General features: G+C 41.6%; 1 protein-coding gene across 1 annotated transcript in view; it reads left to right on the forward strand.

Moving 5' to 3' along the window:
* The window catches only part of CHRNA7 (cholinergic receptor nicotinic alpha 7 subunit), a 122,246-nt gene that overhangs the window by 88,831 nt on the left and 7,194 nt on the right, over window positions 1-26,221 (forward strand). Inside the window, exons 5-8 of the mRNA XM_029238334.1 lie at window positions 16,384-16,463; window positions 20,611-20,778; window positions 21,739-21,933; window positions 23,530-23,616. Coding sequence (XP_029094167.1) covers window positions 16,384-16,463; window positions 20,611-20,778; window positions 21,739-21,933; window positions 23,530-23,616 — 530 coding nt within the window. The remainder of the gene's footprint in view (window positions 1-16,383; window positions 16,464-20,610; window positions 20,779-21,738; window positions 21,934-23,529; window positions 23,617-26,221) is intronic.

Consider the following 26,221-nt stretch of genomic DNA (forward strand, 5'->3'; position numbering starts at 1 on the left):
ACGAACCCATGTCCCCTGCATCAGCAGGCGGACTCTCAACCACTGTGCCACCAGGGAAGCCCCGGCTTGTCAATTTAATTGATCTTTTCAAAGAAGTAGATTTTTGTTTCATTGATTTTCCCTATTGTTTTTCTTTTCTCACTTTCATTGATTTTTCTTCCTATATTTATTATTTCCTTCTCTCTACCTGTTATGAGTTTCTTTTTCTCTTCATTTTTTTTTGTTACATGAGGAGTCAGCATAGAGTTACAGACTTGAGACATTTTTCTAATGTAAGCATTTACTACTATACATCTCTTTCTCAGCACTCTACCTGTACCTCACAAATTTTGATAAGCTGTATTTTTAGTTTTTTCAGTTCACTTTATCTTTTGAGTTTCCAACCATAGACTTTCTATTTGACTCATAGATTATTTAGAAATTTAGTGTTTAGATTCCAAGTGTTTGGAAATTCTCATGTTGTCTCCTTTTTACTTGTTTTTAATTTGATTCCATTGTGGAAAATCACACTCCATATGGTTTAAATTCTTTTAATATTGTTGAGGTTTTTATGGTACAGTTTGTGGTCTGTCTTAGTATATGCTCCATGGGGACTTGAAAACAATGTGTTTTTGCTGTGTTGGGGAAAGGGTTTTATGTCAGTTAGGCCATATTGGTTGATGGTGTGTGAAGTTCTGTGACTTTCCTGATTTTCTGTCTAGTTGTCCTCTCATCATGTTGAAGAATGTAGATTTGTATATTTCTCTTTCTTTTTCTTTTTTTTTTTTTACTTCCTTCTGATTTTATTCAGATACTTTTCAGCTTTTCAGCTCATTTGGGAAAGAATGTATGATTGTTGTGTCTTCTTGGTATGTGGAGTCTTTATCAGTATGTAAATTTATATCTGCCCTTTGTAATTTTCTTTCCTCTAAAGTCTAGTTTATCTGGTAATAATATAGTTGATCTTGCTTGTTTTGATAATATTTTCTTGGAATGTGTAATTTGGTTGGTAGCCTACAGGCCTCACCTCTCTGCTGATGGTGTTGGTGGTAGAACATGATTTTTTCCTTTGGTGTTTAGCTGAGGTAGGACTATTACTTAAAAGTTTTCTGTCTCCCTGGCTGCCCTTTCCTGGTCATTTTGCTTTTCTCAGGACATTTTTGTTGTTGTTGTTTTTCTCTGCACCTGTTGATGCTTCTCCAGTACTCAGTTTGGAATAAAAGAGACAAATGGAAAACCCAGGGACTGTGTCAGTCCTTCTGCCTTCTCTTCATTTTCACAGTGGTCCTATGTTTATTTATATTTTATGTTAAGAGTTTTAGGCATAGTTAATGGAAGTAATAGTGCTGCAAAACACTAATAACAAAATACCATACTCTGGGCATTTTTTTTCACTAAAGTAAATATTTATTTGGGGAAGAATCCCCAGGCCATTACATTTTATTTCTTATTTATTTATATACTGTGTTATTCCCAAGAAACTCTTAAAGTGACTGTAATGGATACATAAAAATGGAGACGTTTATTTCTGCCAGCCAATTCGGTTCCTGGTGAATGATCCCATCCTGGCCTGTAGAGGCCTGCCTTCACACTGTGTCCTCTATGGAAAAGAGAGAGAGAGAATATGAATATTAATTTCTTCCTATTCTTATAAGGCTACCAGTCCTATTGGATTACAGCCCCATCCTTATGGCTGCATGTAACCTTAATTACCTCCTTAAAGGTTCTGTTTCCAAATATATTCACATTGGGGGGTTAGGACTTCAACATATGAATTGGGGGAGGTGCAGTTCAGTCCATGCAAATAGGTAAAAGTGTGTCTATTCTCTCCCTAACTGAAAGTCTGAGCTCTAATTTTTGTTTTATTGAAATTGGTAATAAACATATTTGTGACTATAATTATTTTAATCTTATTTTCCCAGACGAAACATGGAATTTTTAAGGTTCTTAAATCCTCTTATTACATTTTGTGAAATTTCTTTCCAAACACGTTATACCAGCTTGGTTCACTTGAAGCACTTCTTGCTTCAGTGTTTTGGTGGAAATAATATAATTTTAGGCAGGAAATATTTAGATTAACTTCTTGACGATAAAAACAATATTTCTGTTTTATCATTTTTAGATTTTATTTATACTTTCATAGCAAGTGCATATGCTTAGTTTACTTAGATTTCATATTTATTCAGATGAATGTTGATCAATTTCTTTACTATCTTCAATCTAAAGGGAAAAGCTCCCCTTAAGAAGATTAGTCTGGTCACTTTTCAGCCAGTTACTGGGGAACTTCAGGCATGGATTTGGTGGCCCCACTTATGTGGGAGGTGCCCAAGGTGGCATACATGCCAGGTCAGAGATCACTGAAACACAGGTGGGCAGAGTGCAAAGTCAGCACCTTTCCCTCCATGTTTGCTACTCAACTTCACTCACGTTTGAATTTCCACACCTGATTCACAGTCCTTGTATGAAAAGTAACCAAGGGCACCAGTGGCAGAAATTCTCCCCTCCCCAGCAGGGGTGGCTAGCTTTCTTTTGTCCTCTTTGTTTCATGGCTCTGGAGAGAAAGGGCATCACAGGTTACACAGCTCAGAAATGGAAAACTCACTTTTACTTCATGGACTCATTCACATCCATGAAGTAGGCTGCCTGACCTCTGTGTTGGAGGGACTGCAGGGGCTCTGAGCAGCCCGGGAGGATGGAGGCCAGTGCTTTCCCCACATGGAGCCCTGGGAGCTCAGGCAGTTATCCTGGGTCCTGGGTCACCAAACAACTCGCCTAGGGAGGCAAGGGTGACACCTGGTCCCTACCCTCTTGACCAGACCAGGTGGGCTGGAACTGACTGCTGTGGAAACACTGCCCTATCTGAGAAGGGGGCTGGAGGAGTATCTCCTTCTCAGTGCAGGAAGGTGAACAGGAAGCTTGCCTGTTTCTGGCTGTGTGGGGGAAGCTCCATGTCACAATCAGGGGGCTCGGAGACTGAAGATTCATTCCATTTTTGGCATCTGGAAGCTGAGGTGTGCCCTGTCCAAGCTCCATGGTGGTGCATCAGTGTTTGAACCCTGAGTTTTCTGCCACCTGACAAACAGCACAAACTACAGTGGTTGGTGTCCAGGAGTGGGGGCTGGAAAGCTGTGAGGCGACAGCCATAGGGCTCTGCTCTTCTACTCCCCTCCCCCTTGTCATTTCGCTTCCACCAACACCGTGGCTGCATCTGTGTCCCCTGAGCTCTTGCTCTATATCACCCTTCATTAGATTTTACAGCAGACGTTACAAAGACTGTTTGTTAAAGGCAAACAAACATATGCAAATAGATGAGTTGAAAATTAAACTTACAAAAGATACATAAATAAATAGCACCTCCCTTGGAGCAAATATTATCAGACATAACAAACTGCAGATCTGGATCTAAACTTTAGATAATAGGAACTAATAAATAATGTTTAAATAATTAAACACAATTAAGAATTGAAAATGCAAGAAAAACGCAAAGCACTCTTTAAAAAACAGCTTTGAAAAAAATGACATAAAACTAATAGAGATGAGAAATGTAGGCATCAAAATTAAAAACTCACCTTATCTACAAAACAGAAATAAATCCACAGACATAAAAAACAAACTTATGGTTACCAAAGGGGAAGGGTGAGGGAGGGATAAATTAGGAGTTTGGGATTAACATATACACACTGCAGTAGATAAAATAGATAAACAACAAGGGCCCACTGTATAGCACAGGGAACTATACTCAATATTTTGTGATAACCTAAAAGGGAAAAGAATCTGAAAAAGAATATATATATATATATATATATGTATGTATAACTGAATCAGTGTGCTGTACACCTGAAACTAACACAGCATTGTAAATCTAACAACATTGTAAAACTAACACAACATTGTAAAACTAACACAACATTTCAATGAAATAAAAAATTAAAAACTCAGTAGAAGCATTGGGTGTCAGGTGAGACACGGTCAAAGGAGTAGAGGTAATTTCCTAGATGAACCATAGCCAGCTATATAGGTGGAAAATATGAAAGAATGGTGAATGGATGCATTGGTGAATGGTGCTACTATGTACCAGGTCCTGATCCAAATGTTTTACATATATTTACAACCTTTTTGAGAAGGGTACTGTTATTATTTTGCAAATGAGTCAAAAATAGGAAGAGTCATCAAAATAATAGCACAGTGTGTCTGAGGTCATGCAGAAAGCAGATGTGGACGCATGAACCCCATCCTGGATTGACCCCACACGTAACCTTGTGAGACAGGGCATATGAGTTCCTCTTTTGCGTAGGTGCTCCCACACGTGGTGGCTGGTATTGTAGAAGGAAATAATAGAAAGAACGTGGGAGAAGTGTTAGGAGATGATTTTTCAGAGGAAAGGTAAAGTTGTGACCCATATACAGATATAAAAAATGAACACATGCTAAAGAATTTATTTTACTCACAAGACATAAGGGAACCAGGCAGATGTTAGATCCAATTAAAGGAAAAGTCAAACCAGGACAAATGTATATGAAGTAAAGGAATGTTGAGATGAATTGTAAGTGGACATAAAATGTGTTTATTTACAGGGCGCAGGAAGTCAAATCACCAGTGAAATCACTCCCAGACAACACATAATTTATGCATCTATCCTCTGCTTGCAGCTTACAAAGAGCTTCCAAAGAGCTCAGACGTAGTCCCATGCCTTGCTCAGAGCTGTATGCTTTTAGAGGATGCAGTTTTCCGGTGAAATACGACTTTTTCCTCCAGAAGCCATGTTCCAAAAGAATGGCTGAGAATTTAATAATATTGATGAAAAACATAAATCCTCGGTTTCAGGAGATACAAGAAGTCTGAGAAAAGATAGATAATAAGAAACGGGCACCTAGACAACTTTGCTAAAAGCGGCAGAACGCCCAAAGCTAAGGAGATACTGGAAAAAATGAAAGAAAAAAAGATAGTTTGCTACAAAGGGATGACGATTAGACTGACTGCAGGCCTTTTAGAGGCAACAGTAGAAGCCAGAAAAAAATAAGAGTAACTTTAAATTTTGAGAGAAAATAATCATCAATGTAGAATTCTGTCCCGGCTAAACCCTTCTTTACATGAGGGGCAAAATCAGGACATTTTCAGGAAAACAAAGACTAAAGAAGTTACCATGAAGAGGTAAACTGCCATGATGAAATACCAGAAATACACGTGTTAAAGAAACTACCAGAATATACATTTAGGAAAAGGGTATGAGAAGGAACGCAATTGTTAAAAAATTCAGGTAAATATAAATAGTTTTGAACATATATAATAATAATGATGAACTTGAGAGTGAAAAACAAAGAGAGATTAAAATGATGGAAAATAGTAACATGAAAGGCAGTATTTGGATGGTATTTGTAGCTAAAGCACTTAGTTGGACTTAAGTTGCTCTGGCAGAACATAGAGCTGTCAGCTCTGAGTAAAGTATACACGTTAAAAATGTAAAAATTGAAACTGTCTATGATACATTGCTAAAGTGGGGAAAAAAAGCAAATTCTAAAGAGTATTGTATGTAAGATCTAAAATTTTGTTTAAAATATCTGTATGTGTGCATGTGCATTATATACAACTGATGTATCCACATGCATAGAAAAAGGTCAGAAAAAAATGTTAAAGAGGTTACCTCTGAGTTACAAAATTGTGGGTAATTTTAATTTTTGTTCCTTCAGTCACCTCATAATTATTGCATCCCTACCAAGTGTTTTCTGTATTTCCCTTTTTGTGAATATGTTTTATTTCTGTAATTAGAAAAGAACAATAAATGTTTGTTTTAAAGGGATAAAAAAATGTAAGAATAACCATCAGAAGCATAAGAATAATTTTTTAAGTTTCCAGACAGGTAAGAAGTGAGTAGGGAAAGAATAAAGAAAATGTGAGAAGCCTATAGAAATGAGGGAAATGCAATCAAAGGACGGTGAAATAAAAAGCACAAAATTAAATAGTAGGAATAAAACCAAACATTGTAACAGACAAGATAAAGGATTAGGCAGCTAGTTAAAAAGACAGAGATCCCCCAACTATATATTTTTTTTAAAATCCAGCTGTACACCATTTGTATGTATATATATATATATATATATATACACACACACACACATATATATGTGTGTGTGTGTATATACACACACATACACACACACACCCCATTTGGATATATATTTGAACTAAAGCATAAGTACACAAGAGACAAAAAAAAAAAGGAAAAAGATATACTGGGCCAACAAGAATAAGATAAAATTAGAATGGCTATGTTTATAACAGGAAAATGCACACACACACGCACTCTTAAGTGCACGCACACACGCTATAAGAAAAAAGGTGCAATTAAGGTTAAAGATCAAGTCATAATGATAAAAAAGAAACAATTTCTGAGAATACTTAACAAATTTCACATGTATGCACCTAATAAAATAGCATTGAAACAAATGAAGAAAAATTGGCAGATAAATCCATAATTGTGGTAGAAGATTTCAATGTACTGTTTTTTTTTAGTAATTGATAGTTCAAGAAGGAAAAAATGTGTCAGGATATAGAATTTCATAATTAACAAGCCTCATCTAATGTAGAGAAATAGATACAGATAGACACAGGTAGAAAAACAGATGTGTCCTTGTTCTACTAAAAATACATATCTGGAGAACTAAGTACCCAAATGTGAATTAGAAAAAAAAACTTTAGTGTGTGTGAATGTGTGTGTGCATGTGTGTATATATGTAGGGAGAAATCCATAGCCTTAAATGCTTACATTAGGCAAGATTTTAAAACTAAAATTTGTGAATTAATTACCAATCCCAAGAAGTTAGGAAAAAAATAATATTAAGTAAATAGAAGGAAGAATAAAGAAAAGAGTAGAAATTTATTAAATGAGAAAAATAAGATAGAAATCAAGAAGGAATAAGTTGGTTTTAAAAAGAACTAATAAAATGAACACACCTCAGGGAATAATTATCAAGAAAGTAAAGAAGAGAGAATATTATGGACAACTTTATGCCATTGAATATGGAAACTTAGCCAGAAATTATTATTTCTAGAAAAATATAAGCTGGTTCTAGACAAAATAGAAAAATAGACAAGATAATTGGATCTCTCTACCTATCTACCTATCTATCATCTATCTATCTTTAAAATATGCTTTATTTTTTAGAGCAGTTTTAGATCCCCAGCATAGTTGAGAAGGTTCAGAGATTTCCCACATAGCCCTGCCCCCACAATGCACTGCCTCCCCGATTATGAACACCCTCACCAGAGTGGTATTTTTGTTACAATCGATGAGCCAACATTGACAAATAATGATCACCCAAAGTCCATAGTTTACACTAAGGGTTTGCTTTTTATGTTGTACATTCTATGGATGTGGACAAATGTATAATGACATGTATCCACCATTATAGTATCATACTAGCTTCACTGCCCTAAAAATCCTCTGTGCTCCTCCCATTTATCCCTCTCTCCCCCTAACTCCTGGAAACCACTGAGCTTTACTGTGTCCATAGTTTTGCCTGGTCCAGAATGTCATATAGTTGGAATCATACAGTAGGTAGCCCTCGGACTGGCTTCCTTCACTTAGTAGTATGCATTTAAGCTTCCTCCAGGTCTTTCATGGCTTAATAGCTCATTTCATTTTAAGACTAAATAACATTCCATTGTCTGGATATACCACAGTTTATTTATTTATTCATTCACCTACTCAAGAACATCTTGATTGCTTCAAAGTTTTGGCAATTATGAATAAAGCTGCTTTAAGCATCCATGTGCAGATTTCTGTCTGGACATAAGTTTTCAACTCCTTTTAGTAAACACCAAGGAGTGTGATTGGTGGATTGTATGGTAAGAGGATGTTTAGTTTTGTAAGAAGCTGCCAAAGTGTCTTTCAAAGTGGCTGTTCCATTTTGCATACCCATCAGTAATGAATGAATGCTCCTGTTGCTCTGCATCCTTGCCAGATGTGGTGTTCTCATTGTTCTGCATTTTGACCATTTACTAGGTGTGTGGTGGTATCTGGTTGTTTAAATTTGCAATTCCCTGATAACTTCTTTGTTGAGGTGTCTGTTCAAGGATTTTTTGATTGGGTTGTTTTCTTACTGTTAAGTGTCATTTGTATATTTTGGATAGCAGTCTTTATCATGTATATCTTTTTTCAAATATTTTTTACCAATCTGAAGCTTGCCTTTTCATTCTCTTGATTGATATGTTTTTAAAAAGAAATTCGAAAAAGTGGGTTTTGCAGGCAAGTTCCATCTAGCATACGATATCACTTATGAGCATGTATGTATGCATCTTAACTAGAGTATTAACTCACTAAATCTAGCAATAATTTTTAAAAAATCATAACAAATTTAGTTTTCTGATGAAAAATAAGTTTTGTTTAACTTTAGAAAAATTCATTCATATAATTCATTCTATCAATATTAACAGAATGAAGGAGAAAAATCACACGATCATCTTGGTAGCTGGGGAAAAATCAGTTGATGGTATTTAATACCCATTTGTGAAATAGAAGAAAACTTGTGTAACCTGATGTAAGGTGTTTACCAAAAGTTCATTTAATGCTGAAACATTACAAGTTTCTATATGTAGAACAAAATAAAGATACCTATTGTCATCACTTAAAAAATATCTTAAGAATGATAAGAATTTTAAATAACAAGAAAAGTAAAAAAATGAAATATTAAGGATTAGAAAGGAATAAACTAAATTACCATCATTCATCAACTATATGACTTTTTTCCAGTATTTGCAGGTGTTAAAAAGTATCAATAAATAAATCTAAGACCAAAATAAATGGTGAGTTATATATTTATTTCTGGGAAAACTCAGTATCATAAAGATGTCAGAATTTCCCAAACTAGTCTGTAAATTTAATGTGATTCCAACTAAAGTCTCAGCTGGGTCTTCATGGGACTGGACAAGTAGATCCTAGAACTTAACAATGATGAGTAAAGGGCCAAGGATATGTAAGATAATTTTTAAAGAAAAGAACAAAGTTGTCAGAGACTTGCCCTGCCAAATACCAACATTTCCACTAAGTTGTAGTGATTAAGATGATGTTGTACTGGATCAGGAACAGTCCTATTGATCAAGGAACAATATTGGGAGCCCAGAAACTTGACACAGGCTTTGATAACATTATCCCATATTATTTATAACATTGTTATAATTCATCCAATGTTACATCCAATTGTTATAATCCATGTTATATGCCATTTAACATATAAATTGGTGGTAAAGAAAGGATCTTGAATAGATTCTTCTGGAAGCCTCCTGCTGATACCTGGATGTCTGCCTCCTGGGATCTCTGAAAGGTAGAAACGACCATGAAATTTCAGTTCTGCTCAAGACTTTTTGGTCATGGTCTGTGACAAGCCACCTTGCTATCATTTTAACATGTCCTTAACACTTTAGAATAAAATACAAAACAAAATCAAAATATCCAGAGAAAGGACTTACTACTCTCTTTTGAAATAAAATTAATCTATCCTCTACAGACTTTTTTTCCTCTGAAACCTGGGCATCAGTGGTATCTTAACATGTAATTGGCAGCTTTTTTTTTTTTTTGCTGTTACCAATGTATTGTTTTTATTTTTATTTTTTTTAACACCTTTATTGGAGTATAATTGCTTTACAATGGTGTGTTAGTTTCTGCTTTATAACAAAGTGAATCAGCTATACATATACCTATATCCCCATATCCCCTCCCCCTTGCGTCTCCCTCCCACCCTCCCTATCCCACCCCTTTAGGTGGTCACAAAGCACCGAGCTGATCTCCCTGCGCTATGCGGCTGCTTTCCACTAACTATCTATTTTACATGTGGTAGTATATATAAGTCCATGCTTTTGTCTCCTTAGGTAGGTTTATTCCTAGGTATTTTATTCTTTTTGTTGCAATGGTAAATTTTTGTCTGGTTTTGGTATCGGGGTGATGGTGGCCTTGTAGAATGAGTTTGGGAGTGTTCTTCCCTCTGCTATATTTTGGAAGAGTTTGAGAAGGATAGGTGTTAGCCCTTCTGTAAATGTTTGATAGAATTCGCCTGTGAAGCCATCTGGTCCTGGGCTTTTGTTCGTTGGAAGATTTTTTTTTTTTTTTTTTTTTTGCTGTACGCGGGCCTCTCACCGATGCGGACTCTCCCATTGCAGAGCACAGGCTCCGGATGCGCAGGCCCAGCGGCCATGGCTCACGGACCCAGCCGCTCCGTGACACGTGGCATCCTCCCCGACCGGGGCACAAACCCACGTCCCCTGCATCGGCAGGCGGACTCTCAACCACTGCGCTACCAGGGAAGCCCTGTTGGAAGATTTTTAATCACAGTCTCAACTTCAGTGCTTTTGATTAGTCTGTTCATATTTTCTATTTCTTCCTGGTTCAGTCTTGGAAGGTTGTGCTTTTCTAAGAATTTGTCCATTTCTTCCAGGTTGTCCATTTTATTGGCATATAGTTGCTTGTAGTAATCTCTCATGGTCCTTTTTATCTCTGCAGTGTCAGTTGTTACTTCTCCTTTTTCATTTCTAATTCTATTGATTTGAGTCTTCTCCCTTTTCTTCTTGATGAGTCTGGCTAATGGTTTATCAATTTTGTTTATCTTCACAAAGAACCAGCTTTTAGTTTTATTGATCTTATCTTTGATCCATGGCAACTTTTATTCCTTAAAAGATTTAAGATAAATGGCACCTTAGATTGACAGTCTTTTGAGATGGAAGGGTTTCCTCTTTCTTATTCATTTACTTTTTTTCTTACAATATTTTAAATTTTATTTTATTATTTTTATTGAGATACAATTGATATATATATATATATATATACAACATTTTATGTTTACCGTGTACATTGTGTTGATTTGAAATACATATATATTGCAATATGATTACCATTGTAGCATTAGCTGACACCTCTATCCTCATCACATAATCATTATTTCTTTTTTGTGGTAGAGCAATTAAGATCATTTTCACCTTTTCTGCTCTTCCCTCTCTCTCTTTCGAGGACCATGTGAGCTCAGAGGGAATGGGTCTGATGGCACCTGAGACCCTATTCATTACAGTTCTCACCTCATGAGCCCACAGTGTGCTCTCGACAGCAGTGCAGTGTACCTGGGGATTTTTGCTCAGAGATGGGGGTCAGTGTTGCGGGGCAAGATGAGCAGGGGCTGCACCAAGCTGGGATCGGAGGGCTCTGCTTCCAGGGCCAGGAGCCCTTTGCAGGACTGGGATCAGGCACTGTGTCAGACCCTGTGGATGGGGAGCAGGAAACAGTCTTAGCCCAGACCACCAGGGTTCACCTGTGTCCCTTGGGCTCTGCCTGCCTGTGCTGCCATTGATGTCTGGAAGCACAGTTTGTAATCCTCCCCTAAGGATGGGCCCTTGGGTCCTGCAGGCATAGCCACCAGTGGTTAGCCCTCAAGCCCCTGTATTAGCCTTGCTGCTTGGGACAACATCTCATTCACCCCTGCTCCAGGCAAACTTCACCTTCATGAAGCCTCCCTCAGTCCAGTCTACCTCCAGGTGTGTGATCAGACTACGCTGTCTGCTGGGGACACGCCCACCTTTCCTGGTAGGCTCACAGAACCTGTGAGCCTTCTGCCCATCCTTAGAGCCTGTCCAGATGTCCTCTGCTCCTGACTACTTGACGGATGACGTAGGACCTGCACCTTCAATATTGGGGTTAAATATCCCTCCTCTCCATGGGCACTTCTCAGTGGGAGTGCCCAGAGCTCCCCTCACACCAAGTGCAAGCTCATCTGTCCATTACTACCTGGACGAGGACCAAGGCTGCTGGAGGGAAGAGGTTTTGAGGGGCATGAAGGGCCACGTGCCAGGGTCATCAAAAGTTCTGAGGGTGTATCCTGTCCTCTAGTAGTCAAGAAAAAATATGTATGTTAGACTGTTTTCTAACAGTTTAATACAGAAAGTTTCAGGTGCACACCAGCACAGAGGGAAGAGTGAGCTGAGTTCTGTGAACCCACCCAGCCTCCAGGGTGACCAGAATCTGCTGGCTGCAAGGCTGTGATACCATGTGACCTCAAGGTCACTGTCAGCTGACACCCAATGGACATCACTGATATTGTCGCCTGGCAGGTCCTTGCAGTGGTTTTGGTCACTCATGTTTCACAGGGACTTCATCCCCTGCATGTTTTCAGACTTAGATTTTAGCAACAGAACCCTTTTTCAAACAAACCTTATCTCCAGCCCTAATGGTCAAAACAGATGAAGTGGTATTAGCACATAATTATTACCAGAGTTTACTTTTATATCATTTACGTATAAAATCAATTTGCCCCTGGGAAAGAACCCTAAAACTTGCACAGTGAGTATTAAGATTTTGATAATGATGACAGTGGTACATTTATCTCAATATTCTATTTTGGTTGAACGGTATTCAGAAATCACTGAGTCACACAGCCATTAGCAACAGATTTTTATCTTGTTTTTACCCATTTGCCTTGTGATCTCAAGAGTCTTTTCAATTAAATTGCTCCAAATCCATGGAGAAAGAGCTGTATGAATTTTATTTTCTTTCAGAATTGAATCATTAACAGATGCCCACAGCCTTTATTATAAATATAAAAATCAGCCAAGATGACACCCAAGCTTAAAATAAGCAAAGCTATGCAAGCATCACACAGTGCTTTCTGCTCTTGCTGCTGCGGGGTGGGGGGTGGGGGGTGGGGGGAGAGGTGCCAAGGCAGATGCAGGTTCTATGCTGGAATTGTAGATTCAAATGTGAATTTTTTTTAAAAGAGCAATAATGCAAAACTGAAATCTTACTGGGTGACTCATTTTCAAGAGTTTCAAATACATGCAGTATTCATGGCAAGAGGAGTTTTAGTTTCATGTCCACCAGAAAAGTTAAACGGGCCACGTGAATTAATACATTGGTAGTGTCTGAAGAGTTAAAATTTCGCAAACAATTATTTGAGTGTTTTTGGACTTTTATTAGCATTTTATTTACATCTTTATTGGAGTATAACTGCTTTACAATGGTGTGTTAGTTTCTGCTTTATAGCAAAGTGAATCAGTTATACATATACATATGTCACCATATCTCTTCCCTCTTGCATCTCCCTTCCTCCCACCCTCCCTATCCCACCCCTCCAGGCTGTCACAAAGCACCGAGCTGATCTCCCTGTGCTATGTGGCTGCTTCCCACTAACTATCTACCTTATGTTTGGTAGTGTATATATGTCCATGCCACTCTCTCGCTTTATCACAGCTTACCCTTCCCCCTCCCCATATCCTCAAGTCCGTTCTCTAGTAGGTCTGTCTTTATTCCTGTCTTACCCCTAGGTTCTTCATGACATTTTTTTTTCTTAAATTCCATATATATGTGTTAGCATACGGTATTTGTCTTTCTCTTTCTGACTTACTTCACTCTGTATGACAGACTCTAGGTCTATCCACCTCATTACAAATAGCTCAATTTCGTTTCTTTTTATGGCTGAGTAATATTCCATTGTATATATGTGCCACATCTTCTTTATCCATTCATCCAATGATGCATTTTGAAACACAAGGAAAATAAAATATTGGAATCAAACATTTGCAGAAATCTGAAGCACCTCCACAGAATCTTCGGGTTTCAGAGAACCTAATTTAAAAAGCAGGGTAAAATCCAGGGTGAGTTTGTGAAGGTCCACATCCTCAGATATTTGGTTCCCAGTCACTGTTTGTGTGTCATTAAGACAGTCAGGTACAGACTGCAGTGAAGCAAAGAATATTTACATCTTGAGCCTTCCTCCTCCTCTCTCTCCCTGAGTGTGTTTGGAAGTCAGGGGGTGGATGTGTCCTTTTTCATCTCAGAGGATTATCTTTTTATTGTAACTTATTCTTCCTCCCTTCCTTCTGTCTTTAAGCTTCATCACATTTTTGTTTCATATTCAAACCTTGGCTTTCTTGAACAGTTTTTTCCTGAAGTTTCTGGTGGCTTTTTTTAATTAAAGATTTTTGAAAACAATGTGCCCTTAGTCAAATCCACGGTGTTTTCCACCTTGTTGTTTCTTCTCTTCATTACTCTGAATCCACTTTACTCTCTTCAGAGACCCCTTATATCTTGCTGTAATTTGGACCCCACCCCTTTTTCTAGACCCACTACACAGCTCATCATGAAAATTCCTTTTCCAGATCTTTAGGTTTGGTCTGAAAGTTTATTTCTTCTTCCTTAGTATTCACCCTCATTTTTCTGGAGCTGATGCTCAAGTCCATGACCAAGAAAATATACATAAGAAACAAGCTCTCTGGCACCTTAATGTTCTTAAAAACACCTTTCTTTGCCTTCACATTGGAGGGGTTTCTTTCAGCTCTACAATTTCTCTGTGTGATTTCTCTCCCTCCCACTACCCACCCCCGCCCCCATGTCTCTTCTGCTTCCTTGGCCTTTACTCTGAGGCCCTCATCCTTTCGGTCTTACATTTCATCTCAGTGATTCTTATCAGCCAAACCTCCCACCAATTTATAAAGGTGTATTTCATAGATCATGTTTTAACTTCCATATTGCCATTTGTTTTTCTAAATGCAACATCCTCTTGAATTTTTGTGAGGATATTACTTTTTTAAGAGGTAATTTTTCATTCCTTTCATTGACTGTTTCTTCTTGGATCTTTCTTGTTTCTGTCCTTGTCTCTCACAGTGAAGGCTGTCCTCAGATATCTCATGACGGTGAGCTTCCCCTTTAGAGGATTTTGGGAACAGAAAAGGCTGCAGAAGTTCTGTAGACGTGGGCAGCCCTTAGCAGAGGTTCTCCAGTTGCTAAAATGAGGGAAACTTAACTCGAGGTGCTGACACCTTGACTGGCTGCCTACGTTTTCTTGAGGCTGTTTACTTTTTTATTCACCTGTAGGGCGACATTTTTTTTTTTAACATCTTTATTGGAGTATAACTGCTTTACAGGGTTGTGTTAGTTTCTGCTTTATAACAAAGTGAATCAGTTATACATATACATATGTTCCCATATCTCTTCCCTCTTGCATCTCCCTCCCTCCCACCCTCCCTATCCCAGCCCTCTAGGTGGTCACAAAGCACTGAGCTGATCTCCCTGTGCTATGTGGCCACTTCCCACTAGCTAGCTATTTTACATTTGGTAGTGTATATATGTCCATGCCACCTTCTCACTTCATCCCAGCTTACCCTTCCCACTCCCCGTGTCCTCAAGTCCATTCACTACATCTGACATTTTAAGGATATGTTTTAATCAGGCATGGTAAAATGCAGACACAGAAATGACTGTCAGGAAGGAAGGAAGTTTATCTTACAGTTCCCTGGAAACAGGAGCATGCTCGCTATACACAGGGAAGCACTAGGGACAGTCAGGAGGCAGAGGGCGTGAGGGGAAAATGTGGTCAAAAGCCTTTATTGTGGTTTCCATGGAATAGAACTGGTGAGGCAGGGTAAGCAGGGCTAGGACCGGGAATGCCTTCAGCAGGCTTGGGTACATATGGCCTGTCCCTGTTTGTCTGGTACCTGGTCCTGGGGTGATTAGGGCAGGTGGATGGTGGCCAGGAGGGTGAGAGCTCCATAAAAGAGATGGTGGGGGTGTGGGCTCTGGATTGGTTGCTTTCCATTTGAGCGAGTTGTTTGCTATCTCTAGGAATTGGCTGACCTGGGGCAGGGGTGGGGGTGGGAGTAGTCCCTCCAGGATCAGCAAGGCCCCAGATGTCAAAGTGTCAGAACACAGAAAATGAAAGACCTGGATAATAAGGGCTGTTGGTCTTAATTGTTTTTCCTTTCCGTTTTGTGTGCCCCCTTTAACCAGGTTGGTAACTCCTGGCTGTAGGAGGTTCTGACCATGGGCAGGGGGTGGGGCTGGAGTGCGTTCTTCTACACTTGAGCCTAATTCTTCTGTCTCCACCTGTGCTCCTTCCTGTCATCACTAATCCTGGAGGCCCGTACTCCTTGGGGCTGCCCAACTCCCCCATGCACCTGCAGCCTCAGTCACTCAAGATGGATTTCTCAAGCACCAACCGAGCTTTGGACCCATTCAAGGGGCTGGAACTAGGGCCTTGAACACAGTGGGTCCAAATCCCACCCTTAAGGGCTGATAGAGGGGCACTGTGCTTCCCCCCACTCTTTATCTCCTGGAGATGGATTGAAATGTCTCATCTGCCAGTGTCCTCCTAAGTTGTCTTCAGGTTTCATTTTTGCTAAGAGCTTTGTTTTATATGCATATGGAAAAAATAGGCATCCCTATGAAATGGAGGTGGGCACTGGTCTCTTCCCCCTGTGCTCTGGGAAGACCTTCCAGGTCAGCCACAGGTGGGGCTCTCAGACCGCCGCTGGCTGTCCCAACTGCAAGCAGCAGCCCCTCTCAGAGCTGCTCGGACTGCAGGAACAACTGCCCTAAGGGCATGGGGAACCCACTGCCCAGCCGGGCTGGCTCACGGATCCTTCTCCTGTTTCCAGTGCTGATGAGCGGTTTGACGCCACGTTCCACACCAACGTGTTAGTGAATTCTTCTGGGTACTGCCAGTACCTCCCTCCAGGTAAGTGCCGCTCCCTTTGTCCCCTGCAGTTAGACAGCATGAAGGAGGTTGGGGTGCCCGACGGTGCCCGCAGGGGCAGCGGCTGGCTCTGAGCTCTGAGCATCCTTAGCCTCCACGCACGCCCAGCCATCCTGACTTCTCCTCTGTGCTTGCATGTATTCCCTGAGCGTGGCAATGCTGTCTTCCTCTTGGGATCATGGCTTAAGCTGTCTTTGCCAACACATGTCCTCTGTCCTTATTGTCCTGTGTTCTTTAAAGTTCATCCACAACTAAAACAAGTCTCCGTTGTCAGGTCATTTCTGTTCTCCTTATAGCCTGCAACCAACCTCCAGGTCATTTCCTCCTCACAGCCTGCGTTTTCCTTCCCACTGCACTGGGTACCTGGGTATGTGCTGCCCTCCAGTGTCAGGGTGAGATGGTGACCTTGCTGGGCTGGCTTCTTGCGTGCGTGCATTAAAGCCCACCTGCTTGTTAGAGGTGAGAACAGGTGGTTTCCAAGGGACTCATCAGCGATTTCTTCCCGAAAGAGCGTCTCTCCTTCTCAGGCAGCTGATGGGTAACTGCTGGGGTTGAATCTCCTCCCATCATTCCTGTCAGTTCACAGGGCCTTGGGCTGCTTGTGAGTGATCCATGCCATGGGAAACCCAGGCTTCGTGCCCTCAAGATATTAACAGATTTCTTTAAATCTTCTAGATGATTTTTCACATTATTTTCCAGGGTTATTTCCCCCACTGCAACTGTTTGTTTAACTTTCTGTTCCCAGGCAGCCTGCAGCCACCTCCCCCCTCACCACCAACACCTACACCACACACACACACACACACACGTGCACACACACACACGTGCACATGTCACCCACTAACGCCATACATACACACCACACATATAGATACATCACACAAAAAACATACCACACACTATGCTCACACACACACACACACCCTCCAGCAGTCAGCCCCATCTTGTGCCCTTGGATCCATCTCACAGCTCACAGCAAAGCTGGCTTTGCCTCCTGGGTGGTTGTTTACATTCTCTTTCTCATTAGCAGAGGATGACAGTCCCAAGGGCAGGATCTGTGTTTATTCCCCTTAGAACCACCCTCATCAACCAGCGGCCTGGCACACATGTAGGTAAACGGACACGTCAGGGATTGAACCTGTCACAGGCAGATACCATCCATTATTGTCTGAGGAGATGGAAGGACTCCAGACTTTCAGGTTTTCTGTCTTAAACCTTGTGCTTCCTTGCTTCTTCCTCAGCCCCTCCTCTCCTCCCCCAGGCCACGCAAGCCTTCCTCCTAACAAAGACCTCGGGGATGGGTCTTCCATCACTGGTACACTCTTTTACACCAGGCCTAGAAGTTGTAGCTTCTATCATGAGAACTATTTTGGAAAATGACCTCCAGCAGTCATCAGCGTAGAAGAATACTGGGCTGCGGGTTGTTTTGAAGGCTGAGGCTATTTTCAGCCACGGGAGCAGTCCTCCTGACCCCCGAGCCCTCTGTGCAGCAGCCCCTTTGGGGCCAGTTCCTACATCCCAGCCTGCATGGCCCCCGGAGTCTGTCAGGAGGGCACATTGAGCTTTGATTGTGGGAGTCTCCCCTACTCTGGTCTAGAGAGTGTGGGATTGTCTGGTTCAGGGCAGCAAGACTGCGCCTGGGGTCGTGTAGACCTGAACTGGGAAGCTGCTCTGCTCCAGCAACTAAACAGGCAAAAAGTGCTTCAGATGCAAGCTTTGAAATAGACTTGGTTATTAGGAAATGACTTCTTTCCCATGTCATATTTTTATTTTTTAACAGCATTATTGAAGTGTAAGTTACGTATTATACAATTGACCCATCTTAAGTGCACAATTCAATGATTTTTAGTAAATTCACAGAGTTGTACGACCACGACTGCAATCTAGTTCTAGAACATTTTCCATCACCCCCCAAAGATCCCTTTTGCCTGTTTGCAGTTAGTCCCCACCCTCACTGCCGGCCCGAGGCAACCACTGACCTCCTTTCTGCCTCTAGAGAGTCTCTTTTTCTGGTCATTTGATAGAAATGGAATAATACAGTTACAGTTTCATTTTCTACCAGCAGTGAGAGTTTTGGGGGATTCAGCCCATTAATGGGAGGGCAGTGTCTGTAATGACTTCCAGATTCCTGTGGACATTGGATGTAATGCTGCAAATCCTGTTTAAAGGGACTTGAGGAGACAGGAAGTTTATTATCCTTTCCCAGTTTGACTGTGGGTGGGTGGGGGGTCCCCGTTAGCAAGTTGAGTCCCTCCATTCATTTTTTTTAAATTTGGAAGCAGAAATTTACAGAGCGTCTGCCTTGTCCCTGTGAGCACTGGGACCCTTAGCTATTTGTGCCATCACTGCCTTCTGGTCTTTCTCTGGGCAGCAAGGAGCACATAGGCATAAATGGCCGGTGTGGAATTATCTCAGTGACCTGTTGGCAAATTTACTCCCAACTTGTCCTCTTTTCAGTGGAAACTCTAGCTTTTGTCCAAACACTACCTCTTCAACTAAAACCTATTAGGTTTTGTTCTGTTTATAATCTAGAATTCAGGCTAGTTAAAATTATCTTCCATATATATTTCTAGATAACCAAGTATGTTCTCAATTTTTAACCTAAAGAAAATGTTTTTCCTGCTCCTCACCAAACACAGTCACACAGACGCACACAGACCTTTCAGATTCTGTTTCTAAGCTCTTCATCATTTTTATCAGCTTCTATAGGATTTTTTTTACATTATTTACATCTCTCTTACTGTTTAGAATTTGGAGATGCACATGCATGGCAAGAGCAAGTTTACAGAATGTTGAATTCTTTGCTCAGAACAGAAAATGTCGGTGTAGCCTTTGAAATGTAAAAGACAGTAAAGCTTCAACTGAACTCTTTTCTAGAGATTTTTCCAGAAAGACTCAGCTTGTCCTGGACAGGTCTAGTTTGGACGGGCAGGATGGGCTGAAGCCTCTCTGGTCACACCCAGGTGAGAGGCCCCGGTACTCACACTGCCTCCTCCTGAAGGGATCTCAAATGGTCCAGGGGATGTGTGCACAGCATTGATCATGAGACATGCAGAGCATCAGAAATGATGCGTCGTTTAACCGGCCGATGCTTGATCAGGATAGCAAGCTTTTCACTCCATGAAGAGTAGGCTTTGTGTGTTACGAATAGTGTATGGGATGGAGACCAAGGGATTGCTGTGCATTTATTTTTATTTTTAATATTTTTTCCAGCATTATTGAGGTGTAGTTGACAAATGAAATTGTAATATATATATACACATACACATATATATGTATAATATATGTATGTATATACGTGATATATATGCATATGCATGTGTATATATATATATATACACACACACACACATGCATATGCATATAGTGAAATCATTTATTTCTACAATCAGGTTAATTAACACACCCATCACCTCACGTAGTAAATTTCAAGTATAAAATATTATTAACTATAGTCACGATGCTGTACATTAGATCCTCAAAATGAATCCACCTTATAACTGAAAGTTTGTTCCCTTTTTGATCAACCTCTCTCCCATTTCCCCCAACCTCCAGCCCTTGGCAACCGCCATTCCACTCTGTTTCTATGAGTTAAACTTTTTTTAAAAAAATTCTTCATGTAAGTGATATTATACAGGATCTGTCTTTCTGTGTGTGGCTTATTTCACTTACCATAAAGCCCTCCAGTTTCATCCATGTTGTTGCAAATGGCAGGATTTTCATCTTTTTAAAGGCTGAATAATATTCCATATAATCCACATAAATTTGATTTTATGTATATATATATATATATATATATATACACACACACACATATATATATATAATATTTTATCTGTTTATCCATCAACAGAAACTTAGGTTGTTTCCATGTCTTGGCTATTGTGAGTAATGCTGCAGTGGGGTACAAATATCTTTGTGAGATACTGATTTTGTTTCCTTTCCATGTATACTCAGGAGTGGGATCGCTGGATCATTTTTAGTTCTTTTTGTAATTTTTTGAGGAGCCCCCGTACTGTTTCCATAGTGGCTGCACCAATTTACATTCCCACCAACAGTGTGAGACTGCTGTGTGTTTAAAGCAGGTCTCAGCCTGCTTTCGTCTTGATTTGTCTCATTGCCCACATAGGCATCTTCAAGAGCTCCTGCTACATTGATGTGCGATGGTTCCCCTTTGACGTGCAGCAGTGCAAACTGAAGTTTGGGTCCTGGTCTTATGGAGGGTGGTCCTTGGATCTGCAGATGCAGGAGGCAGACATCAGTGGCTATATCCCAAATGGAGAATGGGACCTTGTGGGTAAGCCCAGCAAAGACGTGATACTGGCAACATAGAAGGAAGCTGCTTTATTACTGTGCTGGCTTAAAAAGTTTGGGATTTTCCACTCTGCTTTTCAGCATGAGCAGTTATTGAACCCTGCAGCATTCTCCATGATTTACTGAGAGCTCTAGGATGAGAAACAAAAAACAATGAGAAAATTCAGTGCTTTCCATAAGGAACTTGCAGTTATGGTAAGGTCAGTGCTAGTATGGGCATCTCTACGTTATTCAAATCTGCTTCATCCCGAAAATCAGGTGGAACAGCAAATTGCAGTTGATGGGAACCTATATTTGATGATTTTAAATAGAAAACAATAATTACATTTATAATGGTGTCGAGTTTACAATGTATTATTTATAATCATGGTGTCTTAGTCCGTTCAGGCTGCTATAACAGAATGCCATAGACTGGGTAGCTTATAAACAACAGACAGTTATTTGTCATAGTTTGGAGGCTGGGAGTCTAAGATCAAGGTGCTGGCAGACTCAACGTCTGGTGAGGACCTGCTTCCTGGTTCACAGACAGCTGTCTTCAGGCTGTGTCCTCACATGGCAGCAGGAATAGGGGAGCTCTCTGGGGTCCCTTTTATAAGGGCACTAATTCCATTCCCAAGGGCTCCCCCTCATGACCTAATCACCTCCCAAAGGCCTCACCTCCAAATAACCATCACTGTGGAGGTTAGGATTTCAACATATGAACCTTGCAGGGGACACATTCAGTCTAGAGCACATGTAATTTGAATACATAAAAAACCTGCCAATTTGTTCAAATATCACTAAGATACCCTTAAATAATAAACCTAAAGCATTTATTCAGACAACAATTAGCCAGTGTTTTGCACTTAACAAATTCCATGGCTCTGTGTGTGTGTTATAACCCCTTAAAATAAACTGCATCCTTTTATTCAACGGTGGTTCCTTTCTTCCCCTGGAACTGAAGGGATCCCTGGCAAGCGGAGTGAGAAGTTCTATGAGTGCTGCAAAGAGCCGTACCCGGATGTGACCTTCACTGTCACCATCCGCCGCAGGACCCTCTACTATGGCCTCAACCTTCTCATCCCCTGTGTGCTCATCTCTGCCCTGGCCCTCCTCGTGTTCTTGCTCCCTGCAGACTCTGGGGAGAAAATCTCCCTGGGTGAGTACCAGGTCTGAGCTGGGATGGGAGGGCCCTGCCTTGAGGGTGGCAGTCTGGGCTCTAGGTGCAGAGATGTCCAGGGCCCACTCCATGCATCCCAGCCCAGGGTGGCTCCCTGACACCACAGCCCACTGTGCAGGATGGCCAGGCCCTCTTGAGATTCCACAGGCTCCTCTGATCCTGAAGAGAGGATGGGGATGCCCAGGGAAGAACCAATTCTTCCCTGAGGGGCCTGTACCTTCTCCCCTTCTGCCACCCCACCCCACCCCTTGGTGGCAACCAGCTGGAATTTATTGTGGACAGGACACAGTTTAGTTTAATATAGTATCAGCTTGCATCTATATATGGCCACACACAGTGTAATTCCTGATTATCCTCCAATAGGAAGATAAGAAAACTATGATTTAGATTGGTGAAATGAGCTCCTCAGCATCTCAGAGTTACTAAAGATCCTATTTGGTACGCATAGAAATCATTCTCAAACCTAGAACTTCTGACTGTGAGTGTCAACTGAAAAAAAATGTTCAACCGAAAAGTTAAGAATTATGTTTTATTTGGTGGACTTTCTGAGGACTTCAAGCCTGAGACATAGCATCTCAGATAGTTCTAGGGACAGCTCTGAAGAGGGAAGGGAGGAGCCAGGGTATATGGGAGTTTCTGCTACAAAGACCAGGTAGTCAAAACATCAAAAGATTACTGTTGATTAAAGAAAACCAAAGGGCTTCCCTGGTGGCGCAGTGATTGAGAGTCTGCCTGCCGATACAGGGGACGCGGGTTCGTGCCCTGTTCTGGGAGGATCCCATGTGCCGTGGAGCGGCTGGGCCAGTGGGCCACGGCCGCTGAGCCTGCACGTCTGGAGCCTGTGCTCCGCGATGGGAGAGGCCACAACAGTGAGACGCCCATGTACCGCAAAAAAAAAAAAGAAAACCAAACACCTCAAGTTAATGAATTTAGTGCTTTTCTGTGTATGGGAAGATGCAAGAGTCTGGGCTTACTGAAATCACTCCTTTGATATGCACCTCAGCTCTCTGGGGCCAGTATCCTGTGTTTTCTCATCCCGAGTCCCCTCAGGGTGCCCCACTGGGGAGGCTGTAATGTGATGGCTTGATGGCTGCAACATCCTTTGTTTACTGATATGGCAGGTGATATTTTTCATTCATACAAGAGCCTCAGGCACATTAAATGACCTATCCAAGGTCACACAGCTAGTAAGTAGAAAAGTCAAGAACAAAACCCAGGTCTTCAAACTGTATGTTTTCTTTTTCCTGCTACATGAAACTACCTCTCGATACTAATGTAATAAAGAAAATGAGAGATACATGTGCTGAGGTCAATGATTTATTTTGAGTTGTTCTTCTAAAGTTCTGGCTCCTAAGTTTGTTTTCCCAGGGACTCCTCTGGAACTCCAGTAAATGGCACAGACGGTCCCCAGAAAGATGCCCATTCCCATCAATATAGAAAACTGTGCATTTGGTTTCAGGAATGTCATGGCCACCACCATCCCTCCCTCCACACCTCCTTTGACTCTTGGGCTGGATGGAGTTCAGGCCTTACCATCTGTTCTGTCTCAGGGACCACTGTATGTCTCTGTTCCAGGGATCACAGTTTTACTCTCTCTTACCGTCTTCATGCTGCTGGTGGCTGAGATCATGCCTGCTACCTCTGACTCAGTGCCCTTGATAGGTAAGCAAGCATCCAGCTCCTCTAAAAACATGGGCTTAGAGAGTGCCTGGGATTTTGCAGCACAGGCAGGGAGCAGAAACGTGTCCCGCAGGAGACTGGAGGGCTGCATGGCCCCCCTTTTCTGCTGTGAGGAGATGACTTGCTCTAACTACTCAGAGTTGACCCATGGCCTCTGCTTACGTGGCACATAGAAGGGGAGGGGGAGTCTGGCTTTGTGGTTTGGCCTTGAGATGCAGAAATGCCCCCTTTTCTCCCACAATGCCCCCCTCACACTTGTTATGGAGCCAGAGATTTTTACCATTAAAGATGCATTATTTTAGCTTGAGTAACTGTTTTTCCACAAATTATTTGTTACACGTTAACTCTCATCCGTTGTTTCTTGAGATAACGTGATGTCTCTGTAGAAAATTAACGATTGTGAGGGAAGGTGAACAGGACAAATATGTTTTGGCCACATGTTGGGCTGCAACTCGCAGGCCTGCAAGCCCTATACTTGCCCAGACTCAAGACTGAAGAAAGAGTCCAGAGACAGGACATCAGTTGTTTGGTAGATGGGAGATCTTACACATCTGAAGCAAAAGGGTCCTGGAGTGACACCCCACCAGTTATCTAGGGGAATTGAAGTCAGATTGGCCCATCGGTTACCTGGGAAACCAGCAGAGGGGCACAGCCCTCTTAGCCCCTTGGGCTAAGTACCTTCAAGGGGCGGAGGTCTTCCCTTTGTTAAACAACTATCAAAGGGGAGCCATTCTGAACTAAAGATTAAACAATCACTAGCTTCGGGGCAGCAGGACAAGGATGTAGGTATTTACTCTTTAGGCTCTGCAGTTAGGGGGGAAAGTCAGTCATGTGAGTAGGGTGCAGGTGAAGCAGGGACTGGTCGAGCAGGGGATGCACAAACCACACACAAAGGCAGGTGTAAGGATGACCTTCTGCCCAAGGAAGGATGACAGAGACAGGAGGCAGCATCACCTGTTGCTGTGAACCTCCCTGGACTGGACTGGAATTAGCAGGAGTGTGCCGAGGGGTGCTCAGTGGCCCAGAGGTTAGGACCCAGTACCCTGGCCACTGCAGCCAGGGTTCTGTTCCTGGTCAGGGAACCAGACCTCCAAGCCAGTTATGAGGACAGGAAGCAAACACTCTGCCAATAGATATTAGTTTTAATGAGAGTCCCCACTCCCATTTGGCGGTGGAGGTCAGAAACAGGAAAGCAGTATACGGGTGGCAATCCTGTGTGGTTAACCAGGGGTAAGTAGGAGTGGGGTGCCTTACACGATATCGCCAGGCTTCACGAATTAAGAAGCCAAGGCCCTTCTTATTGGAGGTTTCTGGATGTGTAATATTTTGACCAGACAGACTGTTGGTATCAAAAGCCTCTGAGGGTGTCATATTTCTCTCCGTACCGTCCTGGAAGCAAGGAACCTTCTTCCCACCTGACATTCTGACCCCATCCTTTCTACCTTCTAGCACAATGCTTTCAGTAGAGACCTGCAGCAGAAACCGCCCTTAAAGGGGCAGTCGGCAGACCCTGTTGTGTCTGATGAACCCACAGGCTTGGTTGGTGCATAGCCCACATCTAGAAGGATGGGATGCTGTTGGCCTTTGACCTCTGTTGTTGAGATTTCAGCTGTGGGATCCAGTCAGCCTGGATCCCTCCATAGGTCATTGTATTAGTCTGCTAAGGCTACCACAATAAAATTCCACAGACTGGGTGCCTTACACAGGAAAAATTTATGTGCTCACAGTTTTGGAGGCTGGAACCTCCAACCAGCAGGGTTGGTTTCTCCTGAGGTCTCTTTCTTTCTCTTGCAGATGGGCACCCTCTGCTGTGTCCCCACATGGTCTTTCCTTTGTATCTTCACATCCCTGTGCCTCCTTGTGTGTCCAAATTTCCCCTTCTTATAATAAGGACACCAGTCAGATTGGACCAGGTGCCACACTAACAATCTCATTTTAACTTAATTCCCTCTTTAAATGCCCTCTCTTCAAACACAGTCACATTCTAAGGTACTTGGGGTTTACAGCTTCAACATATAAATTTTAGGGGGACAGAGTATGCAGCCCATAACAGTCACAGTTTGGTCCCCCCTCCCTTCCCTCCCCAGAGGTCCCTGAGGCTGATGATAAGTCTGGTAGCTCCTTGTAGGTTCCTCTTGGTCTCCCTGGGAGAGCAATGAGTTCCTGCCTGCCTGGAGGGCAGGAGGTGTTTTTAACCAAGTGTGTGCCTGCACACTTAGCCTCGTACCAGGATGCTTTCTTTAAGGGCCCAGCCCCTTGGTGGTTGGCCACACTGAGGCTTTGTTTGTTTGTTTGCATTTATGTTAGGATAATTTATTCTGTTGCTTAGACAAGCATTGTGTGTATATATATTTTGTTTTGTTAGTTTTTAATACTCTTTTTATACTTGAATCCATCTTTGCTTCTAATCCCTTTTTATTTTATTTATTTATTTTATTGATTTACAATGTTGTGTTGGTTTCAGGTGTACAGCCTGATTCTTTTCCCTTATAGGTTTTTACAAATAACCTACAATTATTACAAAATATTGAGTATTGTTCCCTGTATAATACTAGGTCCTTGTTAGTTATCTATTTTATATATAGTC

This window comes from Monodon monoceros, unplaced genomic scaffold (genome assembly GCF_005190385.1).
Source record: "Monodon monoceros isolate NGI ecotype Baffin Bay Population unplaced genomic scaffold, NGI_Narwhal_1 Super_Scaffold_21, whole genome shotgun sequence".
Taxonomy (NCBI): domain Eukaryota; kingdom Metazoa; phylum Chordata; class Mammalia; order Artiodactyla; family Monodontidae; genus Monodon; species Monodon monoceros.